The sequence below is a fragment of the Capronia coronata genome (genome assembly GCF_000585585.1).
Source record: "Capronia coronata CBS 617.96 chromosome Unknown acBCG-supercont1.5, whole genome shotgun sequence".
In the NCBI taxonomy this organism is placed as follows: Eukaryota; Fungi; Ascomycota; class Eurotiomycetes; order Chaetothyriales; family Herpotrichiellaceae; genus Capronia; species Capronia coronata.
In genome coordinates this window covers 1105606-1116917 of record NW_006912897.1, presented here as the reverse complement: position 1 = coordinate 1116917, position 11312 = coordinate 1105606, and the positions used below count along the sequence as shown (strand labels likewise).

General features: G+C 51.6%; 7 protein-coding genes across 7 annotated transcripts; 3 read left to right on the top strand and 4 right to left on the bottom strand.

Moving 5' to 3' along the window:
• Positions 1 to 615: 615 nt before the first annotated feature.
• A1O1_06072 (uncharacterized protein) lies at positions 616 to 1048 on the bottom strand (the record flags this gene model as incomplete). Its single annotated transcript, XM_007726952.1, has 2 exons — positions 616 to 739; positions 834 to 1048. 2 exons carry the CDS (start codon positions 1046 to 1048, stop codon positions 616 to 618), a joined length of 339 nt encoding a protein of 112 aa, XP_007725142.1.
• Positions 1049 to 2242: 1194 nt separating this feature from the next.
• A1O1_06071 (phospholipid:diacylglycerol acyltransferase) lies at positions 2243 to 4156 on the bottom strand (the record flags this gene model as incomplete). The annotated part of the gene is made up of 1 exon (XM_007726951.1): positions 2243 to 4156. One exon carries the CDS (start codon positions 4154 to 4156, stop codon positions 2243 to 2245), a length of 1914 nt encoding a protein of 637 aa, XP_007725141.1.
• Positions 4157 to 4505: 349 nt separating this feature from the next.
• A1O1_06070 (ribosomal-protein-alanine N-acetyltransferase) lies at positions 4506 to 5180 on the top strand (the record flags this gene model as incomplete). The annotated part of the gene is made up of 1 exon (XM_007726950.1): positions 4506 to 5180. The coding sequence occupies one exon, from the start codon at positions 4506 to 4508 to the stop codon at positions 5178 to 5180; it is 675 nt and encodes a 224-aa protein (XP_007725140.1).
• Positions 5181 to 5474: 294 nt separating this feature from the next.
• On the bottom strand, positions 5475 to 6434 carry A1O1_06069 (uncharacterized protein; the record flags this gene model as incomplete). Its single annotated transcript, XM_007726949.1, has 2 exons — positions 5475 to 6179; positions 6231 to 6434. 2 exons carry the CDS (start codon positions 6432 to 6434, stop codon positions 5475 to 5477), a joined length of 909 nt encoding a protein of 302 aa, XP_007725139.1.
• A 435-nt stretch (positions 6435 to 6869) lies between these two features.
• On the top strand, positions 6870 to 7783 carry A1O1_06068 (uncharacterized protein; the record flags this gene model as incomplete). The annotated part of the gene is made up of 3 exons (XM_007726948.1): positions 6870 to 7079; positions 7136 to 7660; positions 7718 to 7783. 3 exons carry the CDS (start codon positions 6870 to 6872, stop codon positions 7781 to 7783), a joined length of 801 nt encoding a protein of 266 aa, XP_007725138.1.
• A 207-nt stretch (positions 7784 to 7990) lies between these two features.
• A1O1_06067 (uncharacterized protein) lies at positions 7991 to 8758 on the bottom strand (the record flags this gene model as incomplete). The annotated part of the gene is made up of 2 exons (XM_007726947.1): positions 7991 to 8218; positions 8276 to 8758. The coding sequence occupies 2 exons, from the start codon at positions 8756 to 8758 to the stop codon at positions 7991 to 7993; spliced, it is 711 nt and encodes a 236-aa protein (XP_007725137.1).
• A 482-nt stretch (positions 8759 to 9240) lies between these two features.
• Positions 9241 to 9936, top strand: A1O1_06066 (uncharacterized protein; the record flags this gene model as incomplete). The annotated part of the gene is made up of 1 exon (XM_007726946.1): positions 9241 to 9936. The coding sequence occupies one exon, from the start codon at positions 9241 to 9243 to the stop codon at positions 9934 to 9936; it is 696 nt and encodes a 231-aa protein (XP_007725136.1).
• Positions 9937 to 11312: the final 1376 nt, after the last annotated feature.

The following is an 11312-nucleotide window of genomic DNA, read 5'->3' as shown; positions in this document are numbered from 1 at the left end:
GTTCGCCTTCTAATCAACTTGCAGCCGACCGCCGCGTGAATAATGCCTATACCTAGTACTTCTCGCAAAGGACGCACTTCGGCCGCCCACTTCCTCCGAGGTTGCGGCTGCTGACGGGCCACCAGCCAGGCCCGGAGTGTCGGGCTCGTCGATAGCAGTTGCTCTAGATTATTCTCTCAGATCGATCTGTTCAGACGTGAATATTGATCATTATCTCAAGATCCGCTCAAGCACTGGCCATGCCAACCCGTGCCGCAGAGGTCCGCTCGGTTTCCGGACCGCAGCGCAACGTACTACAGAGTATATGTTTGTTTCGTCTCGTTCCTAGCAAACCATAACATTTCCCAGAAGCTTCAAGTTCTTGTGATGTGAGGCCCTGCGATGACCAGCCATTTTCATTCAATCATGATGATTCCTCTGAGCAGAGCCATATGCTCCTATGCTTTGCCTCACACTCGACTCGACGCAGCTCTGCCCGAGGACTGAATTTGAGCGGATGTCGTTGTCGAAGAATTAGACTGTCGAGAAGTTGTTCGCGACAGGCTATAATGAATGGTCAGCGGCTGAACGGCAATGAGAAACCCATCCAAGGCATTGGAAATGCCAAGGTGCAACTTACGGATTCCGCTTCTCGGTTGACGGCGTGGTCTTAGGGCTTCCAGCTTTGGGGTCTTGTCCCCAACCAAGGCGCGACTGGTATGCTGGCCATGAAGCGTGATACCAGATCTTCATTATCGTACTGCAGGTGAGAGAAGACAAAGTCAGCCAGTCCATTCAAAGAGGGGGCTCCCCCTCTCTTTCTTGTGGACACTGAAAGAAATGTAGATGTGTACCTCTGCGCAGCGTCCTCCTGCTGCTCCGTCGTTCTCTGCTTGACCCCGACTTTCATTCCTGAGCGACTGAAAGACACATTCTTGTTTTCCAACTTGGCTCTGGTCTTGTGTCCCACGTCATGGGCGATCGAATATGCCACGAATGCGATGGCCGCCACCAAAGCGACCACAATAAGGAGGATGATGAACGAGACAATCGATCCGCTTTTCGCCATTGTTCGAGAAGATACACCGGGTAGATCGAGAGGAAGGATCTGTGAGATGAAGGGATGATGTCGACTTGGAGGGATGGTGACTAGTCTTCCTCAAAGATAGGGCGCAGGTTGCGTGCCAGTCGAGCTCCAACCACTGCACGGTATGTTGCGTGGGGTGAGACTGCGGAACTTGAAGTGCTAGTAGGCGTCACAAGACCCCGGATTCCTGGCAATTCGTCCTTCGTGTAAGCTGTGTCTTGAGTTCTGGGGGTTTTCGGCTCCTGAAGATTCGCTCTGCTGTCGCTCTTTTGGCCCTACAGTGACTGCAGCAATTGAAAACTGGCATAAACGATGGTCTGATGTGGGGGGACGGTGGCCGACAAGATACTACTACGTAGTAGCAGTAATTACTTGGGCAGGCTGCGCCACAGCTGAACTTCAGGGCTTGAGGCTTGGACGACGATCGCTAGACTGATTTGGCTACTAAGTCTAGTCGTGGCCACAGGACTGCGATGCGAGCCGCGTAGTAGTACTAGACTACGTATCTACTATCTGTGGTAGTAGTGGTCCGCCACGTCTCACATCTTCTCAAGCGGTTTCCAGACGCCGACTTAAAGTTGAAGCGAAAAGGTGGAATGGAAGGTGGGACAAGGGGGCGCCGTCGAAGCAGTAACAAGATGCTACGTACTACTGCGTTACGTACAGTGGTAGGAACTGGGTACGTCTCCTACGGCGCTTAGAATTGTCCACAGTCAGCTTCCCAGTAGTACGGTACTATGATGGTGTACGTAAAGACTTAGATAAGGGGTTGATGATTTTCACCCTCTTTCCTCAGATGGCTGTTACATAGCGCTTGATTCCTCCGGAGAAAGTAAAACGGTGCACATGTACTGTCCCTAACTACCGTAACCCACCTAAGGTATACTTTGTATACTCTGTATAGTACAGATGGTCATTCCTGGAGCACATCTCCATCCGGCCATGGATCTCTGCCATAACCTAACCAGTATGATGATGTCCCAAGCTGCCCCTGAACGATCGTAACTGATCAAATCTATTGGGTATCTCCAAGCATCGCTGTGGTCGCAACGTAAGACTGGGCGGCCCGGGGAAGAGCACCAAATCCCGGGGATCCCAAAAGCGAAGAAAAACACCACCACCATGCAATGGACCATGTGATTGACGCAGCACTTTCCATCGTCCAGTCCCGATCTTTCATCCTTGTTCGGGGATCTGGACTCTCTCGCTGATCTCCCATATGCGACTCTGGTAGTTTTCTTCAATCAGATCTCCTTTACCTCCGGCCACCCGAAGAACCAAGTCATTCAGACTGCTTCGCCCAAGGATGTCGACGTGATCGCCGGTATTGGGGCCGCCTCGAGGATTGAACCTATCTGGCTCATGCGGCATTTCATAGGTGGTGACTTTGACTCCTGCAGGGTTATATCGTTTGATCTTCTTCCACCCTTTGGCGCACATATATCCTGTTGACAGGAGGTTCACGGTTCCATCGCCTTCCCCGAACACTACGCCGTGATCCACCGAGCCCGCGTCCTGTAAGCGCCCATTAGGCGACGTGATGGACGTGTCTATCGAGATATTGACATTTCCATGAAAAGGGTTCTCGTTGTTTTTGTAAAAGTAAGCTCTTTCCGTGGCCTTTCCGATCCCATAGAAGCAAAAAATCTTCAGGTCTGGCGCGTGAGGAAGTCGAGCTTCTAGTGGATTCAGCCAGGTTCGGGGGTCGTCTTCGTTCCTCTCAACCTCTGCCTTTGTGTGCGCCACTCCATGGGAATAAGACCCCTTGACCTGATTCTGGTACCATGGCTCGGTGATATTCATTAGGTACTCCATAGACTCCGTCATTGTCAGGTTCTTGCCGGGCAGCTTGGTCGAATTTTGCTTCGGTCCAAAAGAGAGGAATACGCCGTAACTGGTGTTTTGCTGTGACGAGGGTAGATCGTCTGGTGCCCATGTGCTGTTCCCCCAAACTGCCTCGCCACCTTTCGGCAACATCGAAGAGATCCCAGGCATGGCTCGAAACAGCTCTGCACGATCTTCTTTAGATAGAAATTTCTCCAGTCCGTAGACTGCAAACGCGTTTAACTGTGCTGTGTCCTTCATCTCTCCCGACAGAACAGCAGGAATACCCTTGGCGGTTCCAAGCATACATCCAGAGATGTTGATCCAGGAGTCGATATGATCATTAACCCATCGAGATCCCCCTTTACCATGATGTCTGTGCTCGACCCATTTCATGAAGTAGAACAGGACCTGACTGCCCATCGAGTGCGAAATTAGAACAGTCTTCTTACCAGATGTCATGTGCGCCACCTCGATATAGTTCTTCAGCCGGGTAAAATACTGATCGCGATACTCGAGGTTGAGATACGAGAGCCGCCAATCGTAGGCGGCCGTAAACGCATTCGTTGGGTCGTAGCCAATGGTCGCAAGATTCTCTAGGATCTTGTTCCATATCCAGTATCCAGTGATGAAGAAGTCGGTAGCGTCAAACCCCTGAGCTGCTCGGAGCTTGATTTCTGGGGGGTCGAGTCCTGTCTCCTTGTCCAGCATGATATGCCTTTTCCACAGCGCCTGATCCAGTACCAGTGCTCTCATCATCGACCATGATCCCCAGAGTCGTTTGCGGAAGTACGGCCTCGATTTCTCGCCTGTGGACCATGACTCCAGCCCGGTTGAGATCACTCCAGGAACCATGATCACTGGATGGTGTGCTCTGATACCCTGTGATTGCAAGTGTAAACCAACTGCGAATGAGTCGTAGTTGGCGGCTTCTCTTTCAGCCTTGGACAAGTCTTTGACATCTTTTACAATCCCGGCAGGGATAACATCCATCAAACTATCCAGATTGACATCCAACAGTCCTTCCAGCTTGATAACGTCTTGTGATTGAGCAAATATCAGGGCCAAAAGCAGGCCGAGCAGTCCCCCAAGTCCGAAGATAGCCCCGGTTCTTCTTTTGCTGCTCCCATGCTTTCTGATCTTCTCGAGCTTCTTTTTCGACACCACCTTGACCTCATCGTTGGGATCGGGGGTTGTATCTCGACTGGGGGAAGGAGATGGTGAATCTCGTAGGACGTTACCGATGCGGCGCCGGAGGGCAGACATGGCGCTGCTCTCCCACCCTAGAGAAGAAACAGTATTGGGGAACAGCAGAGCACAAGGGAGACTTGCATTGAGCCATCTACAGGCTCTTCGCAGGCTGCGTTCCGGATTGCTGAGTGTGCAAGTTCCACATGCAGTCTACTCACTGCCTGTGAAGTTGACACCCCGGGAGATCCGTCATTGGGCACTTTTTGGGGGTTTGGAGAAACCCACTACTGCATGTGCTGTCGTAACAATTGATCTTCAGGAACGCAGCAGAACTCACTCCAAAAGCGGTTTCATTCTTACGGACATTGATTTCCGCCATGATAGTTCGGTTTGGTCAGATCAATAGACCTTGACCTCAACTACCATGAGCAGCGATGTCTCACTGGCTCCGAATCCCGAGAGCAAGGTCGAGAACCCAAGTGCATATTTCCAAAAACACCCTCCCGGCATAACCTACGTCCAGTATTCTCTCGACAAAGAAACCGAGTACCTGCCCCAGATCCGCGAATTAATATCTAAAGACCTTTCCGAACCTTACAGTATCTATGTCTACCGATATTTCCTCTATCAATGGGCGGAGCTGTGTTTCATGGCATTGGACACCACGGACAACAACAAGTTGGCGGGCGTGGTAATATGCAAATTGGAACCGCATCGAGGCGGGCCCCTGCGAGGGTATATCGCCATGCTTGCGACTAAAGATAGTTTTCGTGGAAAAGGTATCGCTACGACCTTGGTCAGCAAAGCCATCGACCTGATGATAGAGAAAGACGCGGATGAAATTGCGCTGGAGACCGAAGAGACAAATACAGCAGCAATGAAGCTCTACGAGCGGCTGGGATTCCTTAGAAGCAAAAAGCTTCACCGATACTACTTGAATGGCAACAGTGCATATCGGTTGCTACTATACTTGAAGGAGGGGGTGGGAAGTATGCCAACCGACGAATACTCTTACGGTGATATTCCCTTCCACGGAGAGGATGACCAGGCCCACCAACATCAAGATGCTCAAGACATTTTCAGCCAAGGCATAGTCTGAATGCAGCGCTCTCCTGGCAGGACGTCGCAGGCCAAGATTCACCGCTCACGCTCAGAAGCTATACACGATCTACCGCCCAACGCGAAGAAAGATCTCTCGCGGAGAAACATTCGGCTCACCATCAGGACGCCCGGTTGGGGGCATCGTGACTGGCCACAGCTCCGATTAAGGCTGGACCCGACTATCGTGGATGAGGTTATCTTTCACGAGAACTTAACCCTAAGGCTGGATCAAGCATCCACAGCTTGTCTCCAAGCCAGGAACCATTTCATGATTTGAATGCGGGAGATATGTTCATAGACATCCACCTATCCATTCTTCCCATCGTCTTACTCCTTTCCCTGCTTCCTCTCCTTTCACCGCTCCACCGACCACATCAACGCTGATACCGTATTCATCTTCCATCAACTTGAAGGTGAACTTGTCTTCTCCGCCACCTCCAAGAACCTCTTCTTCGGCATCTGCGTCCGGCTCCTGACCTACGGCAGCAAGGCCTTTACTTCTTGAAGTCCTCACTCTTTCGATCTCTGTCTGAAGTCGTTCCTTTACAGCCCCGGGCGGCAGAGCCGTAAACAGATCTTGTTTGTTTGCGGCAACGAGCACTGGTATATTTGCCTTCGTCTTGCTTGAGGCCTTGCCGGTCTTCCGCTTCTGCAGCACAAGTAGCGTGTCATGAAGGTAGGCCGCAATATCGCGCGAAGAGGAGGACTCGCTTGAGTCGAGAACGCTGGCGTCAACCACAAAAAGCACTCCGCGAAGGACTGGGTTTTGGAGTTGCGATAGTGCTTGGTCGTCCCTCAACTTGCCATGACCAGGGGTGTCTATCATGACATAACGAGTAGGATGCTTGTCCTTCAGGGAGACATCATTGTCGGAGCGATATTTGTTCGATCCCAGAGGTATCGAGGAAGGGAGGAGTAAGCTGGCGCGCCATGGTACTTGCGATGTTCGAGTCGAAGAAGCGTCTGCGTTTTCTTGATCGGAGGACCGCTTTTGCAACTAGATCCATTAGCGACAGCTCATCAGCAGCCTCGAGAAGATAGAACATACTAGGGTTAGGAGTGCAGTCTTGCCTGCTCCGCTAGGACCCAGAAGTAAGAAGGTTGGTACGACTTTTGTACGTGCCGTCTGTGAGTAGAAGTAGAGATGCACGAGTGATGGAAGCGCAAGCACCACCAGGAAAGCAAGTAGGATCACAAGAGGATCACCGGAGAACAGCCTGGTGGCCCAGCCATCCGGCGATGACCAGCCCATTGTTATGAGCAGACTGATGTGTTCAAATTGGAGATCAGAGAACGCATGATTCTCTTGTCTGCAGTGTGAAGGTGGGACGGACAAGCATCTCTGGACACAAGTAGTACGTACGTGTACAGGTACGTATCGATAGAGGCTGAAGCGGAGTCCAGGGTGTGAGTTGCCTGGCACTAAGCGGCGTTTATTTATGGCCGCTGGGCAAATAATAACAGGCAGGCCCCTTAGGCTCCCTAGACTTTCTTGGGGGTGCCAGTCACGGTGTCCGCGTCTCTTGAATCTCACCAACTGCGCTCTTTGACCAACTTCAACCACCGCGACGGGATTCTGTCACTCGTTTCCTTCCTCTCGTCTTGTATCTGGAACCCGGGTTCTCACCGCGTGCACTCTTGTTTTTCTTCTGAGTCCGTCTTGCCGGAAACGCAAGTGCCCGGTACGATGATCCTACGGAGCCTCCATTTTCTGGCCGCCTTACTCCTGTCCTTCGCCCTGGCCGATGTACAAGTCACTGGGCCCGCCGCCGGAGATTCAATTACTGGACTCTCGTTGGATATAGAATGGAAGGACTCGGGAAAGACTCCTAAAATTGCAGATCTGGCTTCCTACCAGGTCTTCTTGTGCGCAGGTGGAAACTCGGACTCGAACTATGTAAGGAAGGGACCAGGCGTAAGATCAAACGGTGCGCCGGGGGCTGACAATACCAGATTCAACTTGCCACGCTTGTACAGAATGGTGACTTCGCCGACGGCAACCAAGTCACCGTCACACTCACCGCTGGTCTGGGGGCTGATGTGACAAACGCCTATTTCTTGAAATTCATTTCGGCAGCCACAGGAGGCACCGTCATCAACTTTTCAGACCGGTTCTCTCTGAAGAGCATGACAGGTGTATTCCCGGCGACAGTAATAGCAGGGTTGAAGACGGTTACCGGTACAGCTGGACCTGCGGACGTCAACAACATTCAAGCACCACAAGCGGGGGGCGGTCAAGACACTCCCGGTGTAGGAAACGATGCTCCAGAGTACAGTGTCCCATATACGCTGCAGACAGGAAGCATTCGCTACGCGCCAATGCCCCCTATGGCCAAATCCAAAATTACCGCAAAGGCTGCCTCTCGACAATGGCCCACAAGTTCGTATACCGTCTATCAGACGATCGCTGGACCGCCAAACGCGGCTACTACGCAGACAGCAACGTTGACATTCCAAACTACGAGCAGGGAAGCGACAGTAGGTTCCCACCGTTGATCCCGGGAAGATGCCACCAGTAAGCTGACAAGAAAACAGGTTGCTGCTGCAGGCCAGCCCAGCGACTCCGCAATGCAGAAGTTCCTGAACCGGTGGAAGGATTAATCATTACCACGGGCCTTGTATACCACAAAATGACATAGCATGTAAAGGGAGTTCGGGACGGCAGGGACAATTGAGTTGGGAATGGAGTTGCTGCTTTGGTCTGGTCTTCCATAGGGATATATGCCATGCACCCGTTGTGTATGTTCCGGGATGCGCCTCCAACACCATGCTAGAAATGAAAAACATCGTCAACACGTAAACCGCCCGTCATCGATATATCTCGTCGAAAGGTCTTGTGTCTCTAAAACAGCTGTCCCAGACCTCGTTGACTATCTTGGCGGCCTGCACATCGTCTTTGCAGTTTGGTCTCGACCTGACTGACAGGATAGCCCGGCGTCGAACACAGTCCTGGTGATGATTCGTAAAGGAGAGGACTCGATTGCGGAAGAACTCGTTCGACCAACGACATTCACCGCTGAGGTTGCTTGCTCTGATCTGTGTGTCTGTCAGAGACCCTCGAGCAAATCTCTATTGTATTCCAGTTTCACTTACCTCTGAGCATGCAGCATGGCGCAAATCATCCTCCGGGCTCAGATTCGTCTTGAACCGTAGATGGTCATAGGCATGGACCATCTCGTGAGTCAACACGTCTTCTAGCATGTTCTGTTTCTCCACCCAGTTGGCGCAGATCATGATGCCGTATTTATGATCAAACCCTCCAAGTTGACCGGTCTTGCAAGTCCGGCAACGTATGTTATGTGGTCCCAGATCGCCGCCCAACTTCTTGATGTTGTCGCTCATGTACCTGACCGCGGGAGAAAATTTGAGCAGGTAGTCTCGTTGCTTCTCGCATCGCTTGCAATCTATATCGCTGTAACGTTGGTCCGCGTCTTCCCAGTATAGCTTCTGGCCCTCCGGTGACATTTTGCCCGTGGCCATGCGGTAGAAGTTCTTGAAGCGTGCGGAGAGGGTGTTGCTGGGCTCGAAATCGGAGGCTGGCTTGGACGGGCCTTGGGATTCGTTCGATTCAGCCATGATGAGTGAAATAAAGCCACGTGGAATTAATGAGTGGACAAACAACCGGAAACTGTAACGGCGAAGTAGTCCTCTTTGCGAAAGACGACGGTTGACCAGCAAAGGTCGAGAGATCTCCAGTATCGGGAGATGTTCGGGGAAATTTCCTTTAATTTGTGCAACTGCGGCCAAACGCTAGAAACTCAGGCGCATTCCTGTTTCTGGATGAAGGTCCCGCCGCTCTAATGCACCCGATCCAAGGCTTGCAATGTCGATTTGCACACGACACTTATCTTCTCCAACCACACAACGGGCATCGTATCCTTGCTTATCAGGTTTATTTCCAGCTCCTCAAAGGGTCAAGGAAGAAATCACCGCGATGGGCTAGGCCCCAAATCAGATTGCGTCTGGGGGGACAAGATTGTCCCTATAACCTGTCTGGGATTATTATATATCCACAGAGTCACGCCTACCCCGGATTTCCCCAGTCTCACGCTCGCACCATGGTTGAAGTTTACGAGTATCACCTCAGGCCGACGGCCTTGGTTCCCAATTCCCCTCAGCCCCTCTTATTTTATAAGGGACTGATGTCCGAAGCCCATCGTGCCCCGGCGAAGATTCACGATCTGTTCGACAAGAACGAATGGGAGACCCAATGGATATTTCGCTATGGGCCGACTCAAGAATCTCACTATCATTCCTCCATCCACGAGTGCATGGCTGTTTTGTCTGGCAGCGCAACGATTCGATTCGGTGTCGCAGACACTGACAACGACCTTGAAAGGAGTACCTGGGGCGGTGCGAAGGAAGACGGCGGAGTCGAGATCGAAGCCCAAGCCGGCGATGTTTTTGTGATCCCGGCTGGTGTAGCGCACAAGACGTACAACACTAGCCCAGGTGCTCCCTTTTCCTTACTCACCCCTGGGACGGGACGTGGAATACACGCCGACAACGTCAAAGAGGCTTTGGAGAAGATCCAGCTTTCAGGATACACCATGATGGGCGCATACCCCAAGAATTGTGGTGACTGGGATTTCTCGGTGGGTGGTGATGATGTTGGGAACTTCGAGCGGAGTTGGACAGTCCCGAAGCCTGAGAAAGACCCTTTTCTAGGTAGCGCACCTGAGGGTCTATGCGGAGAGTGGAGGTCGATTTCGTCTTCCACGCTTGGAAGGAAACGCGCTGGTGCAAAGCAATAGCCTTAAGAAACGTGGGGGTGGCCGCCTCTATAATGTGATCAAGTGGAACTGAAATCACCTAGCACAACCTTGCAAGAATCATGAACTCGGCGTGCCCTAAGTAGTATGAGCATAGCCCTGAGTCTGCCAAAGGTCCTATACCTTGGCTCTTCGTTCCTAGATTTTGGTGTTTCATGTGGTCGGTAGGAGAATGCTCCAACCAATATGGATGCACGATCTAAAGATACTAAGCTAAGGACAGGAGGAAGAAAGAATGGTAGTGCGCGTGAGTGATGGAATACCCTTCGTGACGCTAAGTAGTACGAAGTCGCCGTGATAAGGCTGCGCGGGCGAGGCAGTGCGATAAGGCTACGCTCCGAGTGTGGACGGCCTAAATATTACCAATCACTGCAGTGATTGGACTAGTACTCGCACTGTTAGAGATCTTCATCTTCTCACGTTACAGGTCTTCACCCATGTAGGTGGTTCTCATGCTAACAAATCCTCAGGTGGATGGCGGGGCGCGCTCTCCTTGTAGTATAAGTGGGACAGCGGAAAGCAAACAGAGACTACGAGCAGCAGCCTGGTCCGACTCAACCTATCCCCGTAAAACAAGTGAGAGGTTCTTTTTGAACGGGGTACTTTGCTCGACGATATTCAGAGGAGGCTTGCTGTTCCTGCCGGCAGTGCGGCGCTCGTTTGAACTTGGATTCGGTGGAACTGGATAGGTCCTCTCAGCAGAAACGAAGTAAGTGCGCATTCGGCTGATTTGCGAACAGCAAATCACAACTTGTCGTCGAATATGCTGATCAACTTCGAGAGAGAGCGACCGCCTGCAACATGGTTGTTCTGGATCCGAGAAGCTGAGAATGCCAGTGATACAGTCACAAGATGGTGCTGGGAGGCTGGAGCGTTCGTTCATCCGGTTTTCTCGCCAGCTATCTAATTGTGAATTGCCCCAGACTGGACGCATTGTTGACAACTCAGCAAGTGGTGTGATCCTAGTCACATCCCTTATGCGAATCTTGACCTTGCAAAGGCACTGTTGTCTTCTGTCTGGACAGAGATCCTTGCCTGTTCTGCAAAATCATCTTGCAACCTCTAAACTTCACACCCCAATCTACGTTGTCAGCATCCCCGATTTCAAATATCTGGCGCTGAAGGCATCACTGCCATCAACATGTAGTTGTTTGGCGCTTACGTCGACATTGCAGAAAGGATTATCGACATCAAACCCAAATCAGGTCTGTCAACACAGTGACAATAGAGATTCTGGCAAGGTCCATGTGACCACGTCAATCGATTCTCATCAGCTTGCTTGGACGCTACATTCCTCGTTGTTCTCGGTAGAACCGGGGTCGTGGACCCGTCCTCCTCGATTCTTTGGCTGCCATGAG